Raw genomic sequence first — 16,799 nt, forward strand, 5'->3', positions numbered from 1 at the left:
CAGGAGGGCTTCTGGAGTTCTGGCTCTGCTGGTGGACCTCCTGATGGCACCTAGGTTTTGGCCACTGTGTGACACAGAGGCTGCAGTCACACACACTAAATAATGCACTTTCAATCCACTTCCAGTGCACTTTCCAAATGGATTTTGCCAGTTCACACAGCAAAATCCAGTTGGAAAGTGGATTGAAAGTGCATTATTTAGTGTGTGTGATTGCAGCCAGAGTGTTGGACTAGATGGGTCATTGGCCTGATCCAACATGGCTTCGCTTATGTTCTTATGTCTGGGGCAATGATGCTCTGTATTCTTGTTGTTTGGGGGGCCGCAGCGGGAGGGCTTCTGGAGTTCTGGCTCTGCTGGTGGACCTCCTGATGGCACCTAGCTTTTGGCCACTGTGTGACACAGAGGCTGCAGTCACACACACTAAATAATGCACTTTCAATCCACTTCCAGTGCACTTTCCAAATGGATTTTGCCAGTTCACACAGCAAAATCCAGTTGGAAAATGGATTGAAAGTGCATTATTTAGTGTGTGTGACTGGAGCCAAAGTGTTGGACTGCATGGGCCATTGGTCTGATCCAACAGGGTTTCTCTTATGTTCAGTGGCCAACATTCATTTGTCTCATTTACGCCCGTCCTCTCTCCCTAGTGGGGACCCAAAGTGGCTTACAGAGTTCTCCTCTTTGCCTTTTTATCCTCACAACAACCCTGTGTGGCAGGTCAGGCTGCGAGTATATGACTGGCCCAAGGTCCCCCAGCAAACTTCCATGGCAGACTGGAGATTCGAACTTGGATCTCCCAGATCCTTGTCCAGGTGGGTAGCCGTGTCGATTTGAAACGAAGTTCAAGTCCAGTGGACCTCTTTAGGACCAACAAAGTTTTGTTCAGGGTGTGTGCGCACAGTTCCTCAGGCAGAATGGAAGCGTCTGTCTGAGGAAGTGCGTGTGTGCATGAAAGCTCACACCCTGAATAAAACTTGGTTGGTTTTAAAGGTACCAAGATCCTTGGTTGTTGGTTGTTGTGGGAGAACCGGGTTTGATTCCCCACTCCTCCACTTGCAGCTGCTGGAATGGCCTTGGGTTAGCCAAGGAAGCTGTCCTTGAAAGAGCAGCTTCTGTGAGAGCTCTCTCAGCCCCACCCACCTCACAGGTGTCTGTTGTGGGGGGACGAAGATATAGGAGATTGTAAGCCGCTCTGAGTCTCTGATTCAGAGAGAAGGGCGGGGTATAAATCTGCAGTCGTCGTCGTCTTCTTGGTCAACACTCTTGTCACGACATCACACAATGCTTTAATGCTCCCAAGTAGACCGACCGTCTTATTATGTAAGGTAGACTGCATCATTATGTGGAGGTTCCATTAGGCACTCTCATGGTCACTAGTTGCCAGCAAACCCAATGTGAATGTGTCTGCTTCAGTATGAAAGCAGTCTAATTAACAGGTCTCGGTGAATCTTAATTGCCTGCTGTTCTTCACAGCCAGAGCTTGAGGTCCTTGGCTGTGTCTTTCAACGTCATCCTTGGCCTCTTTCCAGGTGTTTTTTTTTTTGTGTTGGAAGCTGTACTGTTCCTGGCAATACCTCCTGTCTCGCAAGTACCCACCGGGTGCCTACATGCGCTTCTTGTGGCGTTTTCCTGGAAGCTCCCCAAACACCTATTCATAGGCAAACCAATTTCAAGCACAGGGGAAGAGAACATGAGCAAAAATCCTTGTCACTGACTATGGTTATGATAGAATGCTGGGATCCCCAGTTGGGTCGCTGGTCCCCAGGTCCTGGAGAGCAAACCGTTATGGTTTGAAGCTGGTTCTACCATACGAGTTTTGCCCGAAAACCAGAGTGTTGCCGAATGGCGTCCCCGATGTGATGACGTCGCTTCCAAGTGACATCATTGCATCAGGGATGTTTTGGAACACACACCCCTGCCCCCAGATCCCCCTCCCAGCACTACAAGGGGACCTGGCAACACTTCTCTCCGACCTTTTTGAGCCTGTGGGCACCATTGAGACAGTATGGTGGGCACAGCCAAAAAATGGCTGCTACAGAAGGCGGAGCCAGCCACAAAATGGCTTCCACAGCTTGCCTTCAGTTGCACAGTGAAGATGCTTGTGCTGTGGTGGCCGTAAAAATAGGCAAAGTCAATCCTATTCTTCAGTGACCAATCAGAAGCCTTGCCAATCAGAATCTTCAGTGACCAATCAGGAAAAAACCTGCCTGGCCCTTGCCCGCTTTCTAAAATCACGTGATGTGTGCCCGAAAAGGTGGGCACCGGGTTGACGTAACGCCTCTTACAACGCAGGATAGATATAAGGAGTTTTAACCGAATGGACTTGATAAAATGTTAACCTGCTCTGTGAGTTTCAATTGTGTTTTAACTGTAGGGTTGCCGGTCCCCAGATGGGGGCAGGGGATCCCATGTCTGCTGGGCACTCCATAATCCTCTATGGAGACCGATTCCCATAGAGCATAATGGAGAATTGATCTGTGGGTATCTGGGGCTCGGGGGGGGGGCCCCTGTTTTTGAGGTAGAGGCACCAAATTTTCAGCACAGCATCTGGTATGTCTCCTCAAAACACACACATCCCAAGTTTGAAAAGGATTGGACCAGGGGGTCCAATCCTGTGAGCCCCAAGAGAAGGTGCCGCTATCCTTCATTGTTCCCAAATGGAAGGGAGGCATTTAAAAGGTATGGGAAAGGAAAGGAAAGGTCCCCTGTGCAAGCACCAGTCGTTTCCGAGTCTGGGGTGACGTTGTTTTCACAACGTTTTCACGGCAGACTTTTTGCGGGGTGGTTTGCCATTGCCTTCCCCAGTCATCTGCACTTTTCCCCCAGCAAGCTGGATACTCATTTTACCGACCTCGGAAGGATGGAAGGCTGAGTCAACCTTGGGCCGGCTACCTGAGTCCAGCTTCCGCCGGAATGGAACGCAGGTCATGAGCAGAGAGTTCAGATCACAGTACTGCAGTACTGCTGCTTTACCACTCTGCGCCATGGGGCCGCTAAAAGGTGTGAGGTCCCTTTAAATGAGATGGCCAGAACTCCCTTCAGAGTTCAGACGTGCTTGTCATGCCACACCCCCAAAATCTTCTGGATCCACCCCCAAAGTCTCCATAGATTTCTTGAGTCAGACTTGGCAACTCTATTTAACTGTATACGTTTTATATTTTGGTAATGTTGTGCGATGCGGAGGTGTGTGGGGGTCTTCTGTGTCTGGCTCCCCGATGGAATGGCCGGCCTGGGAATTCTGGCTCAGGGTCTCCTCCCTCCCAGCCTCTCCCTCCCCCCTCCAGCAGCTGGTCTGTCCTCTGCCCGCGTTGTCAAGGCCTGTGTGAGTGTGGGAGCTTTCATCTTTATTGGGGGGAGAGCTCCATTTCCGTTTCTGTTCCCGGCCAGGGCTGCCAGGAGTTTTTTCAGCTTGGGTTTCAGGCTCGTCCTTGATTTTGCCTCTGCGTCTCTCACAGATACTGAGAGAACGTTCAGAATCTCTCCTGTCTTTATCCGGCTGTCCCTCCATGGAGCTTATAGCAACATTTGTAGTTTGTCTCTCTTCCCTTTTATCGTCCCAACGACCCTCCGAGGTAAAGTAGGCTGGGAGAGAATGTGTGACTGGCTCAAAGTCACCCACTTGCCTTCGTGGCAGAGTGAGCGACTCGAATCCAGGTCTCCATGGCTGTAGAGTACCATGCTGCAAGCCCCACACAGCGCACTCTTCTTTCCTGTTAATAGAAGTCATGCTGAGCAAGGCTTGGCTGGCTTTTATGTGATAAAAATTTTAAGATGACGTGTCTAGTTGCTAAATTCTGGGCATTAATTCTTAGATTACAGGAATTGCATTTTAAAAATTCTTAAATTCATATTTTGTCTATTGTACTTTTATATCTGAATAAATTGTATACTGGTCTTAAGACCACAAATATAATAAACAAATAGGATTGATTACCGTTTCCCTACTAAATGACCATAGCTGGTATCACAAGAGCTGTTGCCAGATTTTTGGCTGAAATTGTCAAAAATTATTTTAAGCAGGCTTCATTGTGATTCTTAACCTTATTTTAGCCTTTTATGCTTTGAACAGATATATCGGATTGCTTATTGCCTGGCTGACAAGTTTCTGTATATTTCTTCTGGTTATGCTAATAAAGGTGTGATATAGATATTGATCAGGGGTGGCCAAACTGTGGCTCAGGATTCACATGTGGCCCTTTCACACACATTGTGCGGCTCTTGACGCCCCACCCCCATCAGCTGGCTTGGAGAAGGCATTTCTCTCTTTAGATCACTTCTCCAAGCCAAGCCAGCCAGCGGCTTGCAGAATGAATTTAAAGTTGCTTTCTTTCCACCTCTCTCCCTCTTCTCCTTCCTTCCTTCCTTCCTTCCTTCCTTCCTTCCTTCCTTCCTTCCTTCCTTCCTTCCTTCCTTCCTTCCTTCCTTCCTTCCTTCCTTCCTTCCTTCCTTCCTTCCTTCCTTCCTTCCTTCCCTCAAACATCTGACGTTCATGTCTTGTGGCTCTCAGACATCTGATGTTTATTCTATGTGGCTCTCATGTTAAGCAAGTTTGGCCACCCGATATAGAATAATAAACAAAACAATCCTGCAGTGAAAGGTGAGATGTCGGAGACCTGCTCTGATCCCCCTGTGACAGTTCCAAGCCAAGTTATCAGTGCTGGGCTTAGCTGCTGCCTGCATTTGTTTACTTAAAATATTTATGCCCCATAACATTTACCATGAATACTCCCTGGGTGGCTTCCATCATTTGTGTTACGACAGCAATAAACTATGAAAGCACAGCAGCGAGAGACTTCTATAAATCTAGCCATATAACATGACGGTTAAACCAATCACGTTTTGCCATAAAAATTTGCATGGAAAATATCAATGGAGTATCTTCAGGCTGAGGAAAGCAAGCCCAACTGCAGAAGTCAATGACTCAGTGAAGAAGCTGGGGAGAAAAAAACAACAATGATCTGGTGCCACCACTGTAAAGGCCATGTCTGGGGGCCTGACTTATTTCTGAAAATGTAGGGCCCCTGAAAGGGATATTAACTGGGATTAGTTGATATGACCATTTTCATTTCTTTTGGGTTTCACAGTGTTTCCTCAGTAGTCTGGTTGGGTTTGCTTTTGGTTGCTGGTTGTGAGTTATTCTTTGACATAGTATCATAGAATCATAGAGTTAGAAGGGACCTCTAGGGTCATCTAGTCCAACCCCCTGCACAATGCAGGAAACTCACAAACGCTTCCCCCTAAATTCACAGGATCTTCATTGCTGTCAGATGGCCATCTAGCCTCTGTTTAAAAACCTCCAAGGAAGGAGAGCCCACCACCTCTCGAGGAAGACTATTCCACTGAGGGATCGCTCTAACGGTCAGGAAGTTCTTCCTAATGTTGAGCCAGAAACTCTTTTGATTTAATTTCAACCCATTGGTTCTGGTCCTACCTTCTGGGGCCACAGAAAACAATTCCACACCATCCTCTATATGACAGCCCTTCAAGTCCTTGAAGATGGTGATCGTATCACCTCTCAGCCGCCTCCTCTCCAGGCTAAACATCCCCAGCTCCTTCAACCTTTCTTCATAGGACTTGGCCTCCACGTATGCTGCTGTTGACACAAAAAATAATGTTGAAAGACGTGTTCATTTTAATGGGGGGAAATGCAGCATGTGGAAAGGGAAACTGGCTGGAAAATTAGGACAGTTGCCTCTTACAATGTAGCTAATGAAACGTAACTCCCAGTGAGTGTTTATAAGCAGTAGCCTGCTCCAGCTGACGGATAAAGAATTAAGTATTCCCTGAGATATCTGAACATTTAAGAGTCAAGTGGTGGGACTCCTAATAAGCGCCCATCTATGTGTCTTCCTACAGGTGAGAGTTTGGCGGTACCTGAAAGGCAAAGAGGTTGTGACGCATGAGATCCTTTTGGACGGCGGGAACAAAGTGATGATCGGTGGGTTTGGGGACCCCTTGATTTGCGACAACCAGGTCTCCACGGGGGACACGCGGATTTTCTTTGTCAACCCCGCCCCGCACCACATGTGGCCTGCCCACAAGAACGAGCTGATGCTAAACTCCAGCCTCATGAGGATTACGCTACGCAACCTGGAGGAGGTGGAGCACTGTGTCGAAGGTGAGTCCGGCATGGGTTTTTTTTAGCAGACTCCGGAGTGGCGCAATCTTTGGGGCTTGTTACAGCCAGGGGCTTTGTGTACACCGTGTTGGAAAGCAGCGATCGCCCCCCGAACAATCAAAATTCGAAACATAAGACATTTTTTGGTTCTGGGACCTGTATAAATGATTCAGGATGTGCAAATATGTATGATTTTTCACTTCACGCTGAATGAAACAATGTCTCCTCCTGCATCGTGCAGTGTTCGTTTAAGGCTGTTTCAGAGGGAAGCAGCATTGATTTGCGGTAGATCTGTAGATGGGTTTCCAGCTAGATTCGTGTCTTTCGGCCCCTAAAAGTCCCAGGATCGAACAGCGACGTAGGATTCTTCTCTCACTACAGATGCTAATTATCTGCACCTAAGCATTTCCTCTTTGCTCTAATCAAGCTGATTATTATGCACGCTGTACCTCTGCACCTTGAGTTCCTTCTTTGCAGCAGCCCCCTCCCGCTTTCTGTCTGAGATAAAAGGGCACAAAGGTTTCTATCACCACTTGTATCTGACGAAGGGAGTTTTGCCTCTTGAAAGGTTATACCCTGAAAATCCTGGTCTGTAAGGCGCTGCCGTGGACTCAAATCCAGCTATTCAAGGCTGGTTGCATTCAGGGGCGGGTAAGGAGCTCACTAGAGCTCTAGTAATCAAATTCAGTCTTACTGTGTCCCCAGAGAGTTTAGCCACTGCCTTTAAACTTCCAGGCTCACCTTTGTAGTCATAAGGATGAGAAACTTGGTGTTGTGAATTGAAGCTCTGCAGACAGCTGCTGGGAATCTGGCTTCTGAGGTTTCTGCAAGCGTGTTTTTGCAATTACAAGAGCAACAGAATTGTTATTTGTAAAGAATTGGAAACAGACTAGGGAAACGGACCGGCTCTGCGCTTCTGGGGCCTCCTGGCATGAACGCAGCCCTGATTAGTGTGTCTGTTGCTCTCAGTGCCGGTGATGGTTACGCTTCAGCTGAAATAACATTTCATAGACAGGGTGAACTTGGAACGCATTGCAGTTTTGCATCGCAGGTGTTTAAGCTCGGTTCTCTTTTTTCCTTCGCGTCCGACCCTTTCTCTGCAGGCCGTAGAGCTTTCCATGTGGCTCTGAGCCGTTGCGGCAGAGAACGTGACTGATAAACCTTGCTGGGAAATGAAACAAGGTGACGGCAGTGATCTTGTAGCTTCTTGGCAGCCCCTTGAGCCGATTAGGTGGAGCAGCTGGTATCGGAAGTACTGGTTGTTTGTTAGCGAAGGCTCTGTGTTGGTCTGTGGCAGTTCAGGTTGTCTGCTTCTGTCTGCTTCATACTGGCTTTCAAGAGGAAATGTTCCTTTGCTGTCCCATAGAAAGCTAGGGGCAAATGGAGAGATGTGAGCAACCCGTTTATAGTCTAAAGTGGTACAGTCAGGGGTGGAATTTCTAGCAGGAGCTCCTCTGCCTATTAGGCCACACCCCACTGATGTAGCCAATCCTTCAAGAGCTTACAAAAAAGAACCTTGTAAGCTCTTGGAGGATTGGCTACATCAGGGGTGTGTGGCCTAATATGCAAAGGAGCACCTGCTAGAATTTCACCCCTGAGTTCAGCCCAGGCCTGGGTTGACCAGCTCACCTGTCATTTGAGGGAAGAGCAGACTATAGTCGTGCCCAGAGCTTTTTTTGTAGAGAAAGCCCAGGAGGAACTCATTTGCATAGTAGCCCACCCCCTGATGCCACCATTGTTTCACACACGGCTTTTTTAATAGAAAAAACCCATCAGGAACTCATTTGCCTATTAGGCCACACCCCCTGATGCTGAGCCAGCCAGAATTTGTTCCTGTTCCAAAAAAGCCCTGGTCGTGCCTACTTGTGGGACTACCTCGGTGGGAACACGTGCGGCCTGGGCTGCGGGAACTGCACCGGCTGCCAATTGTATACCGGGTTCGTTACAAGGTGCTGGTTATCACCTATAAAGCCCTATATGGCCGAGGACCTGCCTACCTCAGGGACCGCCTCTCTCCATATGTACCCCAGAGAGCACTGCGTTCCAGCTCACAAAATCTCTTGGAAATCCCTGGGCCTAAGGAGGCCAAACTTAAAACAACTAGGGAGCAGGCCTTCTCTATAAAAGCGCCCCAATGGTGGAATCAGCTGCCGGAGGAGGTGCGGGCCCTGTGGGACCTCAACCAGTTCCGTAGGGCCCGCAAAACTGCCCTCTTCTAAGAAGCCTTTAAGATGTAACCAGAATGAATATTACGCTGCCTGGATATATAGAGACTGTAGCACCACTGTATTGTTTTAGCTTATTTTTAAAATTAATTTATATTTTGTATTTATATCGTTGATTGATTTTATCTGTTATTGTTATACCATGATACTGTATCATGCTCTGTAAGCCGCCCTGAGCCTGCTTCGGCTGGGAGGGCGGGGTATAAATAAAAATTTACTTACTTACTTCCTTATGGGTGCAGATACTGCCTGCTTTATGAGAGCACATAACCAGAGAACCGCAGATATCTCCCTTATGCAATGAAAACACTGTACTTAATTACGCAAACACATGGAAAAAGCACGGAACACTAGCAATGCTAGAAGAAGAAGAAGAAGAAGATATTGGATTTATATCCCGCCCCCCACTCCGAAGAGTCTCAGAGCGGCTCACAATCTCCTTTACCTTCCTCCCCCACAACAGACACCCTGTGAGGTGGGTGGGGCTGAGAGGCCTCTCCCAGAAGCTGCCCTTTCAAGGACAACCTCTGCCAGAGCTATGGCTGACCCAAGGCCATGCTAGCAGCTGCAAGTGGAGGAGTGGGGAATCAACCCGGTTCTCCCAGATAAGAGTCCGCACACTTAACCACTACACCAAACTGGCTCTCCCACCAAACTGCTAGCCCAGCAGGAAGTATGTACCACCGAGTCGTGAATGTTACAGAGGCTGTAAGGCTCCAGAGATAAGAAGCATTGAAATAATATATTGTGAATTTGATACATAGCTTTGGGAGCCTCAGTGCAAAGGCTTAATAATAATAATAATAATAAGTTTTTATTTATACCCTGCCCTCCCCGCCAAGGCAGGCTCAGGGCGGCTTGCAAAGCATGATACAATATCATGGTATAACGATAAACATAATAAAATCAATCAACAGTATAAATACAATATATAAATTTATATTAAAAATAAGCTAAAACAATACAATGGTGCTAGAAATCTCTGTTTGTCCAAGACAGCGTAATATTAGTTCTGGTTTCATCTTAAAAGGCTAATTGGAAGAGGGCAGTTTTGCAGGCCCCGCGGAACTGATTAAGATCCCATAGGGCCCGCACCTCTTCCGGCAGCTGATTCCACCATTGGGGCACTTTTATGGAGAAGGCTTGCTCCCTAGTTGTTCTAAGTTTGGCCTCCTTAGGCCCAGGGATTTCCAAAAGATTTTGTGAACTGGAAGCAGAGAGTGAGTATAAATGGGCAGTCTTCGCAGTGGAGGACGGTAAGCAGTGGGGTGCCGCAGGGCTCGGTACTCGGTCCCATGCTTTTTAACTTGTTCATAAATGATTTAGAGTTCGGAGTGAGCAGTGAAGTGGCCAAGTTTGCGGATGACACTAAATTGTTCAGGGTGGTGAGAACCAGAGAGGATTGTGAGGAACTCCAAAGGGATCTGTTGAGGCTGGGTGAGTGGGCGTCAACGTGGCAGATGCGGTTCAATGTGGCCAAGTGCAAAGTAATGCACATTGGGGCTAAGAATCCCAGCTACAAATACAAGTTGATGGGGTGTGAACTGGCAGAGACTGATCAAGAGAGAGATCTTGGGGTCATGATAGATAACTCACTGAAAGTGTCAAGACAGTGTGTGTTTGCAATAAAAAAGGCCAATGCCATGCTGGGAATTATTAGGAAGGGAATTGAAAACAAATCAGCCAGTATCATAATGCCCCTGTATAAATCGATGGTGCGGTCTCATTTGGAGTACTGTGTGCAGTTCTGGTCGCCGCACCTCAAAAAGGATATTATAGCTTTAGAGAAGGTGCAGAGAAGGGCAACTAGAATGATTAAAGGGCTGGAGCACTTTCCCTATGAAGAAAGGTTGAAACGCTTGGGACTCTTTAGCTTGGAGAAACGTCGACTGCGGGGTGACATGATAGAGGTTTACAAGATAATGCATGGAATGGAGAAAGTAGAGAAAGAAGTACTTTTCTCCCTTTCTCACAATACAAGAACTCGTGGGCATTCGATGAAATTGCTGAGCAGACAGGTTAAGACGGATAAAAGGAAGTACTTCTTCACCCAAAGGGTGATTAACATGTGGAATTCACTGCCACAGGAGGTGGTGGCGGCCACAAGTATAGCCACCTTCAAGAGGGGTTTAGATAAAAATATGGAGCACAGGTCCATCAGTGGCTATTAGCCACAGTGTATGGAGCACAGGTCCACCAGTGGCTATTAGCCACAGTGTATGTGTGTATATAACATTTTTTGCCACTGTGTGACACAGAGTGTTGGACTTGATGGGCCGTTGGCCTGATCCAACATGGCTTCTCTTATGTTCTCTTATGTTCTTATGTTCTCTCTGGGGAACATATGGAGAGAGGCGGTCCCTAAGGTAGGCAGGTCCTCGGCCATATAGGGCTTTAAGTTGTTTGTATGTGCATCTCTTGATATATTTATCGAAATGGGAAGCATAACGATCGAAATTCCGTAGAGAACCTGCTTTATGCACATTTGGAGAATTTACATTCATATTACTCTTGAATATTGACCATTCTTTACATAACTCCTCGGAAGCCTGGAATTGTATTTGGGTTTGATTCCCCATTCGTCCACTTACAGCTGCTGGAATGGCCTTGGGTCAGCCATAGCTCTTGTAGGAGTTGTCCTTGAAAGGGCAGCTTCTGGGAGAGCTCTCTCAGCCCCACCCACCTCACCAGGTGTCTGTTGTGGGGGGTGAAGATATAGGAGATTGTAAGCCGCTCTGAGTCCCTAATTCAGAGAGAAGGGCATGGTATAAATCTGCAGTTCTTCTGTTGGAACTTGTTGCTTTTGTTTTTGTTATTCAGATGAATGTAATTATTGGCAACAGTGCGTGTGTTATAACATTTCGATTTTTCCCCACAAGCATTACTAGCCTTTTGTGTGTTTTTCATGTGTTTGTGTAATTAAGTGCAGTGTTTTCATTGTATAAGAAAAATATCTGGTGTTCTCTGGTTGATTAGTCTTTCTCCCCATCCTTGTTTTTTCATTATGAGAGCGTCTGGCGTGAGGGTGAAACGGGGAGACCTTTTTTGCAAGAAAGCAGTTCTCCTGCAAAACAGATTGTCTTTTGGGTTGAGAGCGTTGCTTGCAACTGCTGCTGTATTTCTGGCTGTTTCAGCTTTTGGGGAGAGCTAGGAAGTCAAAATGTTTCAGTGGCTGGGGGCTAGGCTGAAGCATCACCATGGCTGTAAATAGTTCTGCATCAAGTGCACCTTTAGCCCTTCTGGACATCGCTATCTGCTTCTTAGGCATAGGGACATTGCACGCTTGTGTCATCTGTATGCTCTGTCAATGGCCATTAGCTGTGGCGGCTAGATGAGATCTCCCTTGTCAGAGACAGTAGAGCAGTTGCCTGAGGGCTGTTGTCTTTATGCGTCCGCTTGTGAGCTTCCTGGGAACACCTACTTGGTAACTCTTGCAAGTGAGATGATCCCAAAACTACCTACTCAAATGCTGGCCTGAAGGTTGTGGGGGATGGGACCTGGGGAAGGTGCAGTCTGAGGAGGATGTGATGTCAATTCTGGATGGAGCTCTAAGAATTTCCCCAGATCTCTGTGGCAAAGACCACGGAGGCCAGGGTGGTTTCCTAGAGCGTTGCCATGTATGGAGTCAGTTTTTCCCCTCCCTCTTCTCAATTTTTTGAGGGTGGGAGATTGGGACTGGGGGTGGGGGATTTCCCACTGCGGCCTGGGCATTCGGGAAGCCTGTTTGGCCTGTTCGGATGTGTCGTTTGATCCAGAAGGACTGCTGTTCTGAGCGGTAAGAAGCTTGTTATCGCCAGTTTCCTGAAAGAAACAACAGAGAGTGGGAGCTTGCTGGCTGGGACTGCGAAGGGACTTCCACGGTCAACAGGGCAACCACGGAACAGGCCTTGCTTCCTCAACCCACTTTGCCTAGGGGTGTTCAGGAGCCGGTCAGGTCTTTGCCTAGGAGAGGGCGGCTTTGGATATTTCTAAAATGAATCAAACTCTTAGCATTTATCTAGAGGCTTTACTGGTTTCTGCAGACAAAGGCGCCTCGTGCGGTCTCCCGGTGTGCTCAATGTATTCTGCACAGGAGTAAGTGAGCAAATAATGCAGAAAGCCCTTGGGCACTGTTCGAGCCAACAAATGAACATTCCAACTCTCTTCTCTCCCCTCCCCCAAATGCCACACAGACGCACGTTTCTGGGGCCTGCAGAGTCAAAGGCACACTTCAAAAATGTGGGCACTTTGGAAACTGGAAGTGCTGTTTAAAAAATGAAAACCCGAACCTCTCAAAATATGGGAGAGGGCAGGCAGTGGGAGGTAAATTCTGGGTCTTCCATGTCTCCTGATTCTAAGGCCCTGCCAGTTTGGTGTGGTGGTGAAGTGTGCGGACTCTTATCTGGGAGAACCAGGTTTGATTCCCCACTCCTCCACTTGCAACTGCTGGAATGGCCTTGAGTCAGCCATAGCTCTGGTAGAGGTCGTCCTAGAAAGGGCAGCTGCTGTGAGAGCCCTCTCAGCCCCACCCACCTCACAGGGTGTCTGTTGTGGGGGAGGAAGGGAAAGGAGATTGTGAGCCACTCTGAGATTTGGAGTAGAGGGCGGGATATAAATCCAATATCATCATCTTCTTCTGCCCATCAGCCAGTTCCTTTCTCTTGAGCCCTGTCCTCTCCACATGCCCAGCAGCTGAGCTCTCTCTTTTTCCTTGAGGGAGCACGGATGAAAGTGACCAAAAATATATTTTTTGGACATCAAGTTGTAGAAGAAGACGACATTGGATTTATATTCCTGTCTCCACTCAAGAGTCTCAGAGCAGCTCACAATCTCCTTTATCTCCCTCCCCCACAACAGACACTCTGTGAGGTGGGTGGGGCTGGAGAGGGCTCTCACAGCAGCTGCCCATCCAAGAACAACCTCTGCCAGAGCTATGGTTGACCCAAGGCCATTCCAGCAGCTGCAAGTGGAGGAGTGGGGAATCAAACCCGGTTCTCCCAGATAAGAGTCTGCACGCTTAACCACTACACCAAACTGGCTCTCTGTCAGTTGTAGCTGACTTATGGCAACCCCATAGGCTTTTCAAGGCAAGATACAGACAGAGGTGGTTGGCCATCGCCTGCCTCTGCGTTGCAACCCTGAACTTTCTTGGTGGTCTCCCATCCATGCAGTGAGCAGGGCTGACCCTGATTAGCTTCTGGGATCTGTTGAGATGGAGCTAACCTGGGCCATCCCGGGCAAGGCACGAGGTGGTTTGTCATGGCCTGTTTTGATGAGGCAGACTCTGCCTCGAGGGTCTCCCATTCAAGTACTAGCCAGGGCAAACCTTGCCTGGCTTCCCAAATCTGATGAGATTGGGCCAGGTGAGGGCACCGAACAGCATAAAGAAGGCAGATTCCTTCTGAGTATCAGCCAGTATCATAATGCCCCTGTATAAATCGATGGTGCGGTCTCATTTGGAATACCGTGTGCAGTTCTGGTCACCGCACCTCAAAAAGGATATGATAGCAATGGAGAAAGTGCAGAAAAGGGCAACTAGAATGATTACAGGTTTGGAACACTTTCCCTATGAAGAAAGGTTAAAGGGCTTGGTTGGGGCTCTTTAACTTGGAGAAACGTCGACTGCGGGGTGACATGAAAGAGGTTGACAAGATTATGCATGGGATGGAGAAGGTAGAGAAAGAAGTCCTTTTCTCCCTTTCTCACAATACAAGAACTCGTGGGCATTCAATGAAATTGCTGTGCAGTCGGGTTAGAACGGATAAAAGGAGATACTTCTTCACCCAAAGGGTGATTAACATGTGGAATTCACTGCCACAGGAGGTGGTGGCGGCTACAGGCATAGCCAGCTTCAGGAGGGGGTTAGATAAAAATATGGAACAGAGGTCCATCAGTGGCTATTAGCCACAGTAAGTATATATATGTGTGTATATATATATATATGTGTGTGTGTGTGTGTATATATTTTTGGCCTCTGTGTGACACAAAGAGTTGGACTGGATGGGCCATTGGCCTGATCCAATATGGCTTCTCTGATGTTCTTATGTGTCACAGAGTGTTGGACTGGATGGGCCATTGGCCTGATCCAACATGGCTTCTCTGATGTTCTTATGTGACACAGAGTGTTGGACTGGATGGGCCATTGGCCTGATCCAACATGGCTTCTCTGATGTTCTTATGTGACACAGAGTGTTGGGCTGGATGGGCCATTGGCCTAATCCAACATGGCTTCTCTTATGTTCTTATGTGTCACAGAGTGTTGGACTGGATGGGCTATTGGCCTGATCTAATAGGGCTTCTCTTATGTTCTTATGTGACACAGAGTATTGGACTGGATGGGCCATTGGCCTGATCCAACATGGCTTCTCTCATGTTCTTCCGTGACACAGAGTGTTGGACTGGATGGGCCATTGGCCTGATCCAACATGGCTTCTCTTATGTTCTTATGTGACACAGAGTGTTGGACTGGATGGGCCACTGGCCTGATCCAACATGGCTTCTCTGATGTTCTTATGTGTCACAGAGTGTTGGACTGGATGGGCCATTGGCCTGATCCAACATAGCTTCTCTGATGTTCTTATGTGACACAGAGTGTTGGACTGGATGGGCCACTGGCCTGATCCAACATGGCTTCTCTTATGTTCTTATGTGACACAGAGTGTTGGACTGGATGGGCCACTGGCCTGATCCAACATGGCTTCTCTTATGTTCTTATGTGACACAGAGTGTTGGACTGGATGGGCCATTGGCCTGATCCAACATGGCTTCTCTTATGTTCTTATGTGTCACAGAGTGTTGGACTGGATGGGCCATTGGCCTGATCCAACATGGCTTCTCTTATGTTCTTGGTGTCACAGAGTGTTGGACTGGGTGGGCCATTGGCCTGATCCAACTTGGCTTCTCTGATGTTCTTATGTGACGCAGAGTGTTGGACTGGATGGGCCATTGGCCTGATCTAATATGGCTTCTCTTATGTTCTTATGGGACGCAGATGTTGGACTGGATGGGCCATTGGCCTGATCTAATATGGCTTCTCTTATATTCTTATGGGACGCAGATGTTGGACTGGATGGGCCATTGGCCTGATCCAACATGGCTTCTCTTATGTTCTTATGAGTAGAGAACATTCGCTTTTGCCAAGCGGGGTGGAAACGGAGGAGCCTGTTATCTGTATCTTCGTCCCTAAGGAAGTGAATCCATGGAGAGAGGGAACGTTGTTGTCCTGCAGACCTTTGTTAAGAACCTAAGAAGAGCCCTGATGGAGCAGACTGATAGTGCATCTCGTCCAGCATCCTGTCTAACACAACGACCAACCAGTTCCTCTGGAGGGCCAACAACAGGGCATGGCGGCTGAGGTCTTCTTCTGCTGTTGCTTCCTGGCTCTGTGATTCAGAGTCTCAGTGCTTCTGAATGTGGAGCGTCCCCACATTCTCCTCCTTGAATCTGATTTCTTTTACAGCTGTTTATTCCCATGACCATCATGACATCCTCCGCCAGTGAATTCCACACTGTAATCACTCTCCCTGTAAAGTAGCATTTCCATTGGGGAGGGATGGCGGCTCAGTGGTAGAGCATCTGCTTGGGTAAGCAGAAGGTCCCAGGTTCAGTCCCTGGCATCTCCACTAAAAAAGGGTCCAGGCCAAATAGGCATGAAAAAGCTCAGCTTGAGACCGCTGCCAGTCTGAGTAGACAATAGTGACTTTCATGGACCGAGGGTCTGATTCAGTAGAAGGCAGCTTCATATGTTCCTTTTGTCTGTCCTGAACCTCCTGGCCCTCAGCTTCATTGAATGCCTTTGAGTTCTAGTGTTTTGGGAGAGGAGAGAAAAGTTCGCTTTGTCACCACTCTCCACCCCATGCCTAATTTTATAAACCTCTACCATGTCCCCCCCTTAGTAGTCCCTTTTCTGAACTGAAAAGTCCCAGAGGCCCCAGCCTTTCTTCCTGGGGAAGGTGCTTCAACCCCTCATCATCTTCGTTGCTTGTCCTTTTCCCAGCTCTGCCGTGTCCTTTTGGAGACGCAGCGCCCAGAACTGTACACAGTTCTCCAAACGGGCCGCACCATAGATCTATCCAGGGGCATAACAATATTGGTTTTGTTGGTTGTGTAGCGGTTAAGTGCGCGGACTCTTACCTGGGATAACCGGATTTGATTCCCCACTCCTCCAGTTGCAGCTGCTGCAGTAGCCTTGGGTCAGCCATAGCTCTCGCAGAGTTGTCCTCGAAAGGGCAGCCTCTGTCAGAGCTCTCTCAGCCCCACCTACCTCACAGAGGGTGTCTGTTGTGGGAGGAAAGGTAAAGGAGATTGTAAGCCGCTCTGAGACTCTGATTCAGAGAGAAGGGCGGGGTATAAATCTGCGGTGGTTCTTCTTTTTCTTGGGTTAGAAGAAGGCTCTTGTTCTGGCCTAGCTGCCAACTCGGACCCTCGATTACTTAAGATTTTCCCTGTTCCTATGTGAGCCTCGGTGTACTGTTGAA

The 16,799-nt window shown here is 48.0% G+C and overlaps 1 protein-coding gene across 5 annotated transcripts in view; it reads left to right on the forward strand.

The window, feature by feature from the left end:
• The window catches only part of AGRN (agrin), a 489,507-nt gene that overhangs the window by 29,511 nt on the left and 443,197 nt on the right, over positions 1 to 16,799 (forward strand). For all 5 annotated transcript variants that reach the window (XM_060259433.1, XM_060259437.1, XM_060259431.1 and 2 more), the window contains exon 2: positions 5,857 to 6,118. In XM_060259433.1, coding sequence (XP_060115416.1) covers positions 5,857 to 6,118 — 262 coding nt within the window. The remainder of the gene's footprint in view (positions 1 to 5,856; positions 6,119 to 16,799) is intronic.

Source organism: Heteronotia binoei, chromosome 18 (assembly GCF_032191835.1).
Source record: "Heteronotia binoei isolate CCM8104 ecotype False Entrance Well chromosome 18, APGP_CSIRO_Hbin_v1, whole genome shotgun sequence".
NCBI classification, from domain to species: Eukaryota; Metazoa; Chordata; class Lepidosauria; order Squamata; family Gekkonidae; genus Heteronotia; species Heteronotia binoei.